The sequence below is a fragment of the Vulpes vulpes genome, chromosome 8 (assembly GCF_048418805.1).
Source record: "Vulpes vulpes isolate BD-2025 chromosome 8, VulVul3, whole genome shotgun sequence".
NCBI lineage: Eukaryota > Metazoa > Chordata > Mammalia > Carnivora > Canidae > Vulpes > Vulpes vulpes.
Window position 1 is genome coordinate 58,306,553 of NC_132787.1, and position 15,546 is coordinate 58,322,098.

Sequence of the window (15,546 nt, forward strand, 5' to 3'; positions counted from 1 at the left end):
TGTGCTAAGGCTGTAGGTTATTTGGTTAAAAATTTTAATTAAAAAGTGAACATTTCAAATCACTGCTTTTGCATGTTGTAATTCTGGAGGGGTTTTATAACTGCTTATGGGCTGTTACATATTTATCCTATTTTGCAGATTTCCAGTCTGCTTATTTTAAATAATTTTCAAGTCTGCTATTTTTGCTCAGTGTGCACTAGTAAAAACTACATTTCAGCAGGTTAGACTTCATTTTTGTCAATGGTACCAGCAATCCACCCAGTTTTCAAGCAAAGCTGTGAGGTTCAATTCCTTTCTCTCCCTGCTCTGATCCTTCAGTAAGTCACTGTTCCACCAAAATCCAGCTCAACTGGCTGTATTCCCTGCTCGTCTCCCCCTACCTTGTCTAAGCAAGCCCCCATCATGTTTCATGGGTGAACCACAACTACTTCCCGAATGGCCCTTCAATTTCTCCTCTACCCTCCAATGGTCCATTCTCCATACCTCTGCGAGGGTCATCTTTCTGCATCCCACCTGATGCTATTGTTCCACTATTTAATTCGTTCACTGGCTTCCCATTGCACTTCAAATAAAAACAAATGTCTCATTTGGCCTAGCACAGGCCCTACATCATCTGGTCCCTCCAACTTGCTGTTCCTCCGCAATGCCCATGAGATAAATATTTAATAAAAAACACGGTGCTGGAAAAGAAGTGCCTAGGCTTTCTTATGTCTGCACTATTTTTCAGTTTAAGGTATAAACAGGTAATACCCTTCTGAGGAAAAAGACTCTCGGGATAATCTGGAGGCAATCTGTGAGGACGGGAGGCAAGCTCACCATCTACAGGAGGCAGGCTCCAGGGGAGAGAAATACGAATAGAATGACTTGTGCAAGGTCATACAGAACAAACTCTGGAAAGCAAATGTAATGCTTAGATAGAGTGCTTCAAGTCCAAGTGCATTTTTAGACTCTGGGATTAAACTGGTTCCCTGTGAGGTTTTCTGGGGCAGCTCAGTCTGTTATCTGCATGGAGTGAAGCAGTACCTGCGAGTGCCCAGTAGGCGGTGCCCACACATTCGTTCAGCAGGACAAAGGCCACCAGGGACATTCCTCCATTCATCACGCCCACCAGGAAGCGAGTTATTGCAAAGAACTCATAGGAGGGGGAAAACCCATTTGCAATAGCAAATAAGATGTCAAGAGCAAAACCTAGAATGAGAGAAACAGTAGTCAACAACCTAGATGTAAAACAGCATTTGATCAAAGTAATAAATTATACTCATTTTACATTTGTAAAGATAAACCTTTGTAAACTTAAATTTCCTAAGCTATACTTTTTTCATTAAGAACATTTTCTCTTAGGGCATGTGAGTGGCTCAGTGGTTGAGCATCTACCTCTGGCTCAGGTCGTGATCCCAGGGTCCTGGGATCGAGTCTTGCACTGGGTTCCCCACAGGGAGCCTGCTTTTCCCTCCCTCTGTCTCTGCCTCTCTCTCTGCATCTCTCATGAATAAATAAAATCTTAAAAAAAAATGTTCTCTTAAAAACTATAAAGAAAAACTAAGGTTTCTCTTTGTTACAAGTTGGCATCTGCCAGGCATGCACAGTTTTCAATTATTCACAATAATGTTGGAAATAGAAAAATCCCAGCTCATGCTCAGCTTGTCAAGAGAACTATGCTGGGCCTTATAGAGCATGTTTGAAATGAACCAACATACAAGATACACGGAAATGGATTTAGTACACTGGCTCAGTCTCTGTTCTCTTTAGAAACATGGCTTAAGTTAGAATTTGGGAGTTGCAGAAAGCACCATCATCTCTAAAATGATGCAAATACATGGCCTCCGTCAAGTATAATGCTGGTCCCTTTAAAACGCTTGGCCAGCATCAATTCTGGCGGCAGTGTAGCTTCTTGCCAGTGTAATAAAAATCAGTTCTGTATCAACATGGCAATTCCCCAAGAACCTTAGGGAAATAAGTCCTCCTATTCATTTCATGAACATGCTTAACTAATTACCTGTGAGATAGACTTTTTTCCTTCCGAAGCGATCTGAAAGCTGACCAAAAGAGATAACTCCCACAAACACACCACTGAAGAAGAACGAGCTTGCTGCACTGACTTTGTAAGATCTGTCAGCAATTAAAAACCACTAAGGGAAGAAAAAACAGAAGAGACACTGAGATCACAGAAAAGGTAGATGGACTGAGTTAGCTATTAAAAAAACAAATGTGCAACCAAAACTTGTACACTGTAAATTCTCAACTGCATTACCCACTACTAACCAAAATGTGGTAGATTACCTATCTTGGATAAACTCCAAAGAAGTTTTGTCTTCAGAAACAAACTACAAATCATTATTTTTCTACTGTGCTCCCATAACACTTATTGTTATATCTTATTACAGCACTAAATATAGTATATAAGAGCTACTTTCATTTATGCATCTGGTGATAACGTTCCTTCTCCTAAACTCCTGCATTTCCTGAGAGAAGGAGCCGTGATCTATCCGTTCCCATTTCTCTGATGCCTAACATACTATAGGACATATATGAAGCAATCAATGAACAGTTGATGGGTTTTAATAAGTCCCTTTAGCATTTTTTCTTAAAAAATTAATCATGGAATTACCATATGATCCAGTTATTCCACTTCTGGGTACAGGCACAAAAGAACTGAAAGCAGAGATTCAAAGAAATATTTGTACCCTTCCGTTCACGGTAGCACTACTCACAAAAGCCGAATGAAGGATAACCAAAGTATGGTATACACATACAGTAAAATATTACGCAGACTTGAAAAGGATTGAGATTTTTGGCAAGCTAGGACACAGATGAACTTTAACCTTATGGTAGAACTGGCAGGACTTGCTGATGAATGACACAGGGTGAGGGATGGAGAATCTAGGTTTTCACCTAAGGTGTTATAACTTTGGCCACTCAGTGGATGACCTCTATTGAAATGGAGAAGGTGGCAAGTGGGGATCTGGTATGTGGTGGGAAAAAAAGAGCTCTGTTTAGACTTGCTGAGGTTGAGATGCGTAGAGAATACCCAACTGGTGATGCCAAGCAGATATCTGGACATGAGCTTTGAGCTCCAGAAAGAGGTTATGAGGGTTTATGAACCTAGAGAGACGGAAGAGGTTCAAGACTGGGCCCCATGTTCATGTTGATGAGGGCGAGCTGACAGAGAAGATATCCTTGCAGGAGAAAAATATCTTGGGATGGGGTTGAGGGTACAAAGCAGAGGTCAGCCTTTCAGAGAAGCTGGGAGATGTTACTGTAAGGTGAATAAGAGAGGAAGGCAGGATGTAGGCTCAGAAGTAGGCAGCGAGAAACTCCCGCCCGATTGCTTCATTTCTGTTTTATTGGAGTATCAAATGAGCTGAAGGAGAGCAGAAGTGGAGGGGTCATTTCAAGTTTCAGGAGGAATAGAATAGACACTCCTCTCAGGAGTGGAATGTGACCCATTCAAGGGAAATGTTGCGGGATTGCCAGGCCTTGGTGAATACACATTTAAGCTTTGTGGTTAATAATTTTGTGAGGAGGATGGTGGAAGTTAAGCTTACATTGAGTTGGGGACTTCCCAGAAGTACTATAAAGAGAGGCAGCAGGGGGCATTGTGGGGATTCACAAAGGAGTGATTATTGTAGTAATGGAATATGTGCTATTTAAGGAGAAAAGGCAGACAGAGGGGGATGGTGGGTAGAGAAATAATTTCATCATCAGAAAAATTCCCTACATCATTAACTTTCCTGTACTTCCCATTCTTGCCCTAACTGAAACTTGATGATCCCCTGCAGAAATCATCCAGTGAACTGGATCCCTCTCACCTGGAGGCTGCTTTTCCTTTTACACCTATGGACCTGAGAGCCTGGATGGGAGAAGATAATCAAACTCCAAAATCGTCAAATTGCCTGAAGATCATATTACCAGACAGGGTAATCCACGCCCCCCTCTCTTTTTTTTAATCCACAGCCCTTCTAGAGCCGATAGAGATGCTTGCTTGTTTTGAAATAACCATTCTTTCTCTCTTCCATAGTAATAATATGCTTGCTGGGCATATGGCTACCTAGATTGAAGGCTAATGTCCCAATCTCCCTCACGATTAGGTATGACACATTATCAAGTTCTACACAATGAATGTAAGCAAAAGCACCATGTGGCAGCTTCCAGGACTTTGTCTTAAGAGACAGGTGATTTACTCTTTGCCTCTTCTTCCTTTCTATCCTACTACTTAGAATGTCCACATGAAAGCTGGAGCTTTATCTGGGACCATGATGAATAAGGGCCACATATTAGATATGGTTAAGTTAAAAGCTGAGAAGCCTGGGTCCCTAAGAACAATGGGGTAGGACTTGGGCATTGTCATATTTTTTAAGTTCTCCAGATGATTCTCATAGGCAATCAGGTTAAGAACCCCTGTCTTAGACCTGGTCATCCTCAATAGCTGCTTTATCTCTAAAATCCTACTTGCTATGTCCTCCGATTCCCTACTCTTCCAATTTACTTCTCCCAGTACCCTACTCCAAACATTCTTGAACCTCCTCAAGATCCCTGGTCACCACGTTCTACAGTAAGTATGGCCTGAGTCTGCAAAAAAATAAATCATGGTAAGAAGATTTAAGGATTTGTAAAGAATAGGGTAAAATATATTGTAAAGTTTCACATAAGAGATTAGAAGGGCTCTGGAATTTGAAGGATAAATTTTATTTTGTGAAAAATTAACTATTTTGGATTATAAATAGTTCTATGGTAGATTTTTAACTCATGAAAAATGTCTTTGGTGATACTTTCAAGGCTGAAAAATAAATCAAATCTTAGATATCTGGTTGGCCTACAAAATAGAGGACTGTTTCTTACAAGGATATTCCTTCTCCTACAATGGCCAATAAAGAAGGCCTCATTGTACTAATTTTTAATACCCTGAAGTTCAAACAACTTTTTTTTTTATGGTATTAGTGTTTGCTTTGGCGTTTTCATATCTCTAAAATATAGACTGCACCTTTAGCTTTGATTATCCTATACCTCAATTTGTGCTAGTCTGTTTATATGGCCAAGATGTTTAAGCTCATACTGATCTGTTTTATGCTTAATTAACAAAAAATGGCTGATGTGTCTTGCCAGTAATCAACTGTTCTGTTGACCACATTTGCAGAACTTCTCAAATCCACCATAAAGGCCATAATAATCATCCTTCCAACAACTGGAAAGCCGCCAACTTGGATGGCAGTTTTAGGAAGTAGTAGCCCACCAGATGTTTGACCGGCAAATTCCAAATTCTTATTATCAGGCTGCCAGCTTCATGTATCAAGGAAATTTTTAGTAATTCTTCTTCATGTCAATGCTGACTAGGGTAGTAACCTTCCTTATTTCTCCTAGAATACATTCAGGAATGGGTAGAAAAATCTAAAGGCACTGTCAAGTTTTAAAAAAGCAAATTAAAGCATGTGAAGCTGGAATGCAGAACTCTCTGACAAACCTAGGTAAACTGGGTATGGCGGACTCAAAAAATGTCAACTCAAGGACTTAGGACAATATGTTTACAACCAGCTTTCCATATGCATCATCCCCTAATATGTGAGACTTTGGTTTAAATGTTTTGCTTCCGGGGATCCCTGGGTGGCTCAGCAGTTTAGCACCTGCCTTCGGCCCAGGGTGTGATCCTGGAGTCCCGGGATCAAGTCCCATGTTGGGCTCCCTGCATGGAGCCTGCTTCTGTCTCTGCCTCCCTCTCTCTCCCTCTCTCTTTCTCTCTCTGTCTCTCATCAATAAATAAATAAAATCTTTTAAAAAAAATGTTTTGCTTCCAACTTTTAAAACTTTTCAAATATATTTTATATATTTATCACATACCTATTATTTGATCTGAAGAGTTCTATTTTCTCAAAGCTCAGACAAGATACACTATGATAGTGGTCCCAACAGTATTTGAGAAGTGTACTGGTGTAACCTATTTTTAAAGTTTTGAAAAGAGGTCTTCCACCAGACTAGACTCAACTGCTAGCACATTTTTCTTGTGTCTTTGTCAACACTTAGTACCAAAGTAAAATCCAAACCAGGATATCACCAGGACATTGGAAACTAAACTATAATAAAACTAAATATGATGGCTGTTACATTCTCCAAAAAATGTGTTTTTTGTGAAGCTTTAAATTATAAAATTCATAGATATATAAGTCACTGAAACCCTTAATTGGCTAGAGATTATTAAAGGGATGACTCTCCTATTATTTTTTAATGATAAGTCAAATTCTAAAGCTAGCATGTTCTTTTTATACTAATTCATTTCAAACTGAAAAATTACTTGCAAATTGAAAAAGCTGGAAACCTTCTATTCCCATACATTAACAGAAGAGGAAGAATATAAAAATACAATATTTTCAGTCTTTTAGGATGACCTAGCTAAGTCTATTTTTGTCTTCTAACCCACATCTTTATTTTTGATCATACACTTACCACAATCACTGAGTTCATAAAATGGGCATTTATTATACTGTATTTTCAAAAAGGATTTTAGCGGGATAATACTAAAGGCAAAGACACAATCATTCACTCATCGAAAGAAAGTAGACCTGAGAGAAAATCAGACCCTAGCAGCAGGTGCCTCAAGAATAAAAGATGAAAGAAACATAAATATGGCGAACACGGGTGTTGAGTACAGCGTTCCAATATGGTACAGCTGGTGCCATGCAGAGCCATCCAGCTCTTAAGGATGAAAAAAGGCATGCCAGCAGAAATGAAGAGTGTTGACTACTGACATGGAAGTAGTGAAGCATCCATGAGGCTTTTTAATATTTGGATTCTTACTGCTCAGAGGCTAAGAATAAGATGGCACCCCCACAAAGGGATGAAGTATTCCATATGTCAAGAAAAGGTCCTCTAGCTGCAACACAAGACTGGAATAGACCCATCAAGGTCATTATGGTGATCCAAGCCAGCTTGGACAGGGTTGGGACCTCAGAGAAGAAAAAGGATTCAAGCTGGAAATAGAGACTTGGGTTTAGCCATCCATAAATAGCTATCATTTGACACCAAACAGATCAGTCACAGACTGAGTAAAGCTAGAAGATAAGTTTTAAAGGAAGTTACAAAATGTGTTTTTAGCATCTCCCTTGAAATCATCAAACCTTCAGCTTTATGGAAATGTCACAAGTCAAAGCAGTCATTTTTCTGACATGGCAGAAACAGGATAATCTAAAAAATAATAATTATTGCTTTAAAGTGAACTTCATGCTTCTACAATCCTAAAAACAAAATTAACATCTAAGTGATGAAAAACAGGTACCAAAAATGCATCAAATGGGAAGGCTCAGTACTTTACAACCAGATAATTAAAAACCAACCAACTGGGGATCCCTGGGTGGCTCAGCAGTTTGGTGCCTGCCTTTGGCCCAGGGCACGATCCTGGAGTCCTGGGATCGAGTCCCGCATCAGGCTCCTGGCATGGAGCCTGCATCTCTCTCTGCTTGTGTCTCTGCCTCTCTCTCTCTCTCTCTCTCTGAATAAATAAATAAAATCTTAAAAAAAAAACAAACAACCAACTTTCACATAGTATTCTCCCCTAATCCCAACAACCACCTTTTATAATTGGTATTATCATTATTATTCCCATTTTCTAGATGATGCGGCTATAGATCAGACAGGAACACCCTAGAGTAAACCAGAGAGCCTGTACCTGATGCTGACATCGGTCTCAAAATCGCCTACTTTGAATACTGTATGCTTGAATTAAGCCTGAGAATTCTGGAGCTAACCAGTGATACATAACACTACATTGAAGTGTGTTAAATTCAAAGCACAGCAGTTACCATATACTATTTCTTCACATGTTCCATCCAGGAAGCTATAAAAAAAATCAACAGTATTCGAAGGAACACTAGAAACATGTAGGTCTTTCTGGCTTAGGGTAACAGAATCAGGGGCTCCTGGAAAGGAGAGGGCAAAGAGAGAAAAAGAAAGTCCTATGTCAGATAGGAAGTTAAGGTCATGTGGCCCGTGAGCTTGGGAACGTGAGAAGGCTGAAGGTGCAGAGATCAGTATACCGTACTTAATAATCAACTTCCAAAGTGTTTTATTTGGGGGAAGGAGGGATTTACTGTATTCCACAGTATATGTTATAAATACAAGTACCTAAAATTTATATATTTTTTACGGTTTATTTATTTATTACAGAGACAGGGAGAGAGAGTGTGCACATAGACATGTTGGGGGGTGGGGCGGAGAGAGAGAGAATCTCAAGCATACTCCCCACTGAGCACAGAGCCAGATGCGGGGCTCCATCCCACTGCCCAGGAAATCATGCCCTGAGCCAAAACCAAGAGTCAGATGTTCAACTGACTAAGCCACCAGGAGCCCCTAAACTTTCTATATTTTTTATTGAACTTTGATGCACTATGTGACATCCTAGTATACCCACATGACACAAAAATGCACCCCCAGCTTGTCTGCTTTTTTCCCCCTCTGCTGAACAGCACTCCACTATCCCTTCCCTGTGGCACTAGAACACACATTATAAGATGCTTCTTAAATTGGTCGTGAATATCAGGAAAACGAAAAAGCAAAAAGAATCCCTCTTACACTAACTCTGAGAATTCAGATCCATATCCAGCCTCTGCCCTGAGCAACTTCTCACTGGCTCTGTCAATGTCACAAATTTGTCAGTCTCTGCTCCAGTTTTTTTTTTTTTTTTTTGCAATTACAGAGTGGTATTCAGTTAACAGAACAACAATTATTTCGTAGAAGCTGCATCAGAGACAACTGAAGATGAAAAAACTACCATCCCCATATAACTAATTTGTGCTGTGCACCAACAAGAACCTGCTTTAAATTTCCATGCCAATTTACAACCCCCATACTGTACCAGGCAAGGTTAGTGGCTATTGAAAATGCCACCAGGACAGGGCTATCTAAAGACACATTCAGTAGTGTGTTAACTATACAAAAAAAGACACTGTACAGTTTAAAAACAAATCTTACACAGCCTTACATTTCAATTTTTTTCTTTAAAAGGAGTGAGTTGTATACAGGATGGTTAAATGCTTTATAGACAAGAAAAAAAATGCGCTAGAACCAACTTATTCATCATCATCATCTTCTTCTTCATCTTCTTCATCTTCTTCCTCTTCATCCTCCTCTTCCTTCTTTTTCTTGCTCTTTTCAGCCTTGACAACTCCGTTTTTTGCTGCATCAGGCTTTCCTTTAGCTCGGTACGCAGCAATATCCTTTTCATATTTTTCCTTCAGCTTAGCAGCCTTCTTTTCATAAGGCTGCTTGTCATCTGCAGCAGTGTTATTCCACATCTCTCCCAGTTTCTTTGCATCATCACCAATGGATAGGCCAGGATGCTCTCGATTTTTGGGTGATACTCAGAACAAAACAAGAAAAAGGCCGAGGGAGGCCTCTTGGGTGCATTGGGATCCTTGAACTTCTTTTTTGTTTCCCCTTTAGGGGGGATATAAGTTTTCATTTCTCTTTCATAATGGGCCTTGTCCGCCTTAGCCATGTCTTCAAATTTTCCTTTCTCTTTAGCAGACATGGTCTTCCACCTTTCTGAGCACTTCTTAGAAAACTCTGAGAAGTTGACTGAAGCATCTGGGTGCTTCTTCTTGTGCTCCTCTCGGCAAGTTTGCACAAAGAATGCATATGATGACATTTTGCCTCTCGGCTTCTTAGGATCTCCTTTGCCCATGTTTAATTATTTTCCTCAGCGAGGCACAGAGTCACCCAGTGCCTGTCTGGCTCTCACTTGCCCTGGCGCTGTCTCTATGGAGCTCAATGTACTGCAATGGCTGTGAGAGTGGGAGCCAGCCGCAGACTCCTCACTCTCTCCACTCTGTCTGCTCCAGTTTTTTTTGCCTGTGACCTGAACTGTCCATTCTCCCCATCCCCTGCCAATGTATGGGGACATTTCACAGACTAGGAGCTGAGAAAGATGCTGTAGCCACAGACCCCTCTAATGGAAGGGACAGTGAATGGTAAATAAAAACCGTGTACCCTAAGCTTTTCCAAGCAGTGGGTCATTTCCCTTCCCTACAGAGGCTGTGGCATGCCAGTCCTCGTTTTGGCCCACAGTAGGTGAATGTAAATAAGGCCTCAAACACAAGTGAATAATGTAGGGCCACTGCCATGCAGAGCCCAAGGGAGGGCATGGCTCCCCACAGCAAACAAACATCCATCACTCCACTTCTACATGAAGCCTGGCACCTCCAGGAACTGGTTCAGGCTGTGCCCCATCTGCCCCCACACACCCCAGCCCCATCTCATCCCCACTTGGCTCCTATATATCCTGCAAGGTCCTGCGTGATCCACTGGAGCTGACCACCTTCTTCATCCTATCATCTCTCCCTATTGTTGCCTTCAATACAATGTTCAGTGAATTGCATGTTCACTTGTCTCTCCCATACAATGCAGTGAGCTTCTTAAGGATATATTTGTGTCTAAGTGCTTACCTGATGGGGCCAGCATTAATGAGGTATTTGCTGAGTTATTTCTGTAACAAGAGTGGGCACTATGGTTTATAGGCATCTTCACCTGCAACATCTCAATGTCATGGCCTCACGGATCGAGTTGGGAGTTTATGGACAGGCAGGGCAGGAGCTGCCATACTAGTCACCCAGGAGTGGTGTTCTCAGGACAGGAAGAATGAGGGAGTTCTGGAATCAGAGGGGTTCCCTTCTTCTATCTGACATATAGAATACTTTGGCTTTATCTTCAGCCTTTATGTTAAGCTAGAAAGGGAGAATCTGTGTCACTGAAACATACTTCCCAAAGCCGGTGAAACAGAAGAAGTGTGGCCCCTGAAAGCACTTCCACTGGACCACAGATACCCCCAGAGAGAGAAGCATGGAGGAGTAAGAACACTGCTATGGACAACCCACAGACCGCAGCCAGGGAGGGGCCATGGCAGGGGCCATGGCAGGTCTCTGAGTGGCACCCAAGCCCCATGCATGGCTGCTGTGTCTCTTCTAAGGGTGAACTGGTTCACAAGCCTGGTGTCTACCACTAGACCCAACAGACTTCCCTACAGGGGCTGCAGACCCCAGGGCACAGCCTACTTGATCATAAAGATAAAGGAAGACCAAGGGAGCTTCTTCCCCCAGCAGTCCAGACTGGTCAGCCAAAACGGGCAGATGAAACTGTGCAGGTGCTTCCTGACAGAGTTCTCTGTCCCCCCCAGTCTGGCTTTGGTGAAAACCAAGTCCTATTACAAGGGCCAGAGCCCACCCCAGACCCTCATCTGGTCAGTACCTGGAGGCTCCAGGGCTGGAATAAGCAACGGTCCTGCCTGCCCCACACCGGGCACCTGCAGGACATCCCTGAGGAATCTGCACAGTGCCACCAGCAAGCCAGTTTCTGCTCTCTGGCAGATTCTGATTGCTCTGATAACAAGCTCCAACCAAACTGCAGCCCCCACAGTCCTGAATTCCCATAAAAATATTTACAGCTTCGTACAGAAAAAATCTCACTTCAGTAGAAAATCAGGTAATCAGAGGCCTCCAGTGACTTGGGAGTAGTTGGACAGGGTATTTCAGGGATGGTTCATGGTGATTAACTAACTTGCTTCATTTCAATGTAGTTGTCACTCTGAATTACCACTTAATGGGTGAAATGTGCAGACTATAACAATCAGTAGTACAGGCATAAGGAAGCAAGACATTAAAAAAAATTAGCCCCTAAAGCAATTATTGCAGTGAATTTTTCAAATAGTTTTAATACTCGGTCTTTTGACCCCAGGGTATGGCTTGGGGAAAATATATTAATCTCAAGATAATAATCAGTCAATTTCAGTTCTTCAATATCAACGATGGTATTAAAGATTCCAACCTTACTCTTTTTGGTTGCAAACATTAATTAAGCATGATAATTGTGTGCCTCCGTGATATTTGGTACTTTCTGAATGAGTCAGAGCTCGGGGAATAATTTGAATACAGCAGATAGCAATTTGCTACATAAATTCACCCCAATGGCTATTAGCTCATTTTAAAATAGTCAAGACTTCTAGATTAGAAGGGTTCTTTTCTGCATTAATACCAAGTTAATCACATCTACATAACCTTTTATTCACCCTTCTCCAAACCCTCCATGAATAACTTCTGCAAGGCCCGACCTGAATGTAATAAGGTGTGTGTGCAAGTGGGAGGGGGGGGAGTTTAAAGGGCGGAGTAGGAGTTTTAAATATGCATTTTTAACACAATCCCCTTAAACCATATGGTTCTACAGGTCCTATCCTGATATTTATTTCAGGGATTTTATATGAGTATGTGAGTGGTCAATGGGCTTTACACTTGTTTTTTTTTTTAAACTCTTACTTTATACCAAACATTATCAATAAAAACCACAGAGTATCAATATATTACAAATCTGTATATTAAGAGTATTTACCAACTAATGGGTAAGTTACCTGACAAGTCCAGGTACCAGTTTCAATACTACCACTTTGGAGATTTGGAGGAGCAACCAAAAAATTACACAGGTAATTAAAACTGAATTAACGCTGAGAAATTAATGAGGGGTTTGGTTGGGAACCACATCCACCGAAACAAAGATGAGCTCGACTGGGGCCACAGAGGCAAGCAGCCCCTAAAAACGCACTGGCTAAAGAGTGGCTGCAGTTGCCAGCCTATCCAGCACTGGGGCCCTGGGCTGCTCCTTGATCCCCACTCTCTTTAGTCTTTCCTCTGCTACCTCTTGTCATTTTGGTAGTGGCAGCGGGAAACTTGGAAGCCACCCATACCACCTGCTTTGAACCACTCCAGGACTTGGAACACCACCCACACGGAGCCCTGATGCTGGAGGAGGAAGGAGAGTGTGGGAATTCACATGGGACTCACGCTGCCTGAGTGGTGAGCACAAGGGTACACAAGCTGGATATTTTATTTGTACCCCGAAATAAAATGAAATGACTTCGGGGAAAACATGAGATCTGCTCTAAAAATGTAAAGCAGACGAGTGTCCTCTTGGCTCTGCCAGGATATATTCGGAGGAGAGACACCAGTGGCACCATCAGTGTGAGGGCAGCTGGCTGCTGGGCCTGATGCAGGCAAACCTCTGTGGAGCACGGGGGCTGCTGCTCATCCGACCTAAGTCTCCTTGTCTAATTTTGGCTAAATCAGTAAACCGCTAAGTTTCTTTGGGCTTGACAATTACTCAAGCTTAATGGGATCATTACTATTTTGGTAGTACTTGTGTGGTTTGGGGTTTTGTTTTTTTGGAGGGCTGGGGGGACCGCCAGCCAGGATCCTCATGAGATGGATATCAATATCCTGAGAGTTGCAGGATCACCTTGGGGAAGACAACCTCATGACAGATTCACAGGTAGGCTGATTCCCTCTTTTCTTTGGTCACATGCCACAGTGGAAAGGCCAGGGAATCTGTGGCCAGGCTCCTCCATCTACTGTGTGACACTAAGTTGCCAGCTACTCTGAGCCCACACATTCTGATATTTTTCATTTGCAAGCCACAATACAAACATTATGACTGTTTGCCCTTCTTCCTTAGAATTCACTCTGTCAGAGGCAGATCCAAACAGGGGATGGACAGCCCGGGGTAAGTGAGTATTTATTTTGCTTGGCTTTCCATTCAGTGTGTATGTATCATGTGCCACTGTGCTAAGGTCACTTGGCCAACTTTCATTCCCATCGATCCACTGACCCACACTTGCTTCCATTCTTCCCAGGTGGAGCCAGCTCCTCCCCTGTTTCTGCGTGTAAGTGCTTCTAAGCTGCAGAGGACGGCTGGCAGTGGCTGGAGAGGTACTGGAGCCCTGGACCCCACTCCTCTTCACTGACAGCAGCAAAGTACCTTGTTCTTTTAAATACTGAAATGCCACTGAGATACCATTAAACCTAAAGGCTTCTGATTGTTAAGAAAGATAAAGTTTGAAAATTACTGGGATAGTGGAAAGAATATAATCTCATTGAACCCAGACCAGTGACTTATTAAATACGTGATTTAGGGCAAATTCTTTAAATTGTCTACATGCCAGTCATTCAGTATAGGGTTATGGGCTAAACTAACTAAGCAGCACATGAGGAAGGGTATCTGGGAGACAGCCTCTCACACAGGAGCAAAGTAAAAGGTAGTCACAGTTACCTGCCTCTTCACTGTCCTCTACCTACCGAGCCTCATAAAATTCATCTGCACCCACAAACTCTTGGTCTGGAATGGTCTCACTGCAGCTGAGGATCCAGTGAGGACTCTGGGCTTCTGTATCACTGTGCAGCCAGTAGTGCCATCTGTACTCCTCCATCCATAGAGCGGCCACCTTGGCAAAGCATCATGAGCCCACTCAGGCTGAAAGCAGCCCATTTAGCATCCGGACGCTCCAAAGATAATTCATCCCAAATCATGATGCTGGCATCCCCATGGAGCATGCCCTGGAGATCCTGTAGAACAGTGGTGCCTTGATACCCTCAAGTGTGCAGCTGGATGACCCCACCCCGACCCGCTGTTCTGGACACATCCTGGAGTACCTGCTGGAGAATGAAGATCATTCTTTGCACAGAGAATACTTGTGCCTTGAGAACCACCCCTGAGGTAGATAACTGTCTGACCTCTTGATGGAATGGGAACCTGATGTGCGCCTCTCTCGTGGGGGAGGAAAATAGCAGGATCTATAAATCTATAATAATTGGGGCACCTGGCTCAGTCAGTTAAGCATCTACCTTTGGCTCAGGTCATGATCCTGGAGTCCTGGGATTGAGCCCAACATCAGACTCCCTGCTCAGTAGGAATCTGCTTCTCCCTCTCCTCTGCTCCTCCCCCCATTCATGCTCTCTCTTTCAATAAAATCTTAAAAAAAAAAAAAAAACCTGTAATGATAGACATCTAATCCAGATGCATAGCAGCATATATATCCAAGTACATGTGCAACTCGGGAATGAGAAAGGACAGATGAGTAACAGGAAGAGGGAGAGGGGGTGAGGAAGAAAGGGTGAGAGACAAAGAGAAAACCAGGGAGACATATGCAGAGAGAATGAGGCAGAAACATGGGAGAAAGAGACAGAGAAAAGGGCAAGACAGAGATAGCTGGTGAGACAGAGACACAGAGAAAAGAAAGAGAAAGAAATGAGAGGCAGATGAGAAAGGCAGGGACTCAGATAGGAGAGCGGTGCACAGAGAAACACAGGTACCAAAAGACAAATGACAGGGACCAGGAGAAAGGAGAGAAGAGACGATGTGACAATGAAGCCAGATGGCAACAGGGACACTGACTCACAGATGCACCTCAGCGGTGTCCAGGGGGACAAGGTGAGGCTGTCTTGGCCCATCATCCTTTATTTTCTCAGAGCTGCTTTAAACATCGTCAACACTTGCTGGGGAAGCTATTCCAGCCCATTTCTCCTGCATCTACTAACTCTGTATCTGGGGAGCAGTAGCTAGCTCTCTGGGCCCCCTTCTCTCCATATTCCGCCCCCAGGGAGCCCTATGAAGAGTAAGCCCCTGGGTGCCAGCACAGGAGGTGTGCTGTCCTGGAGTATAGGTCCAATGGCGCTCTCCCTCTGTGGCTTGTATGAAGGCTTTCTCTGGCATCAGGCAAGTAGTAGCTGCTCAAGGAATATTTGCTAA

The 15,546-nt window shown here is 42.8% G+C and overlaps 1 protein-coding gene and 1 pseudogene across 6 annotated transcripts in view; both read right to left on the reverse strand.

Annotated features, from left to right (window-relative positions):
- SLC22A15 (solute carrier family 22 member 15) overlaps window positions 1–15,546 on the reverse strand; it is a 90,073-nt gene that overhangs the window by 47,047 nt on the left and 27,480 nt on the right. For all 6 annotated transcript variants that reach the window (XR_012003065.1, XR_012003063.1, XR_012003064.1 and 3 more), the window contains exons 3-4: window positions 1,997–2,129; window positions 1,024–1,188 (exon numbers count right to left, since the gene is read on the reverse strand). Coding sequence is in view for 3 of the 6 variants with exons in the window: in XM_072766800.1 (XP_072622901.1) it covers window positions 1,024–1,188; window positions 1,997–2,129 (298 nt within the window). In the remaining 3 variants the exon portion in view is untranslated. The remainder of the gene's footprint in view (window positions 1–1,023; window positions 1,189–1,996; window positions 2,130–15,546) is intronic.
- Window positions 9,039–14,782, reverse strand: LOC140599974 (high mobility group protein B1 pseudogene; annotated as a pseudogene).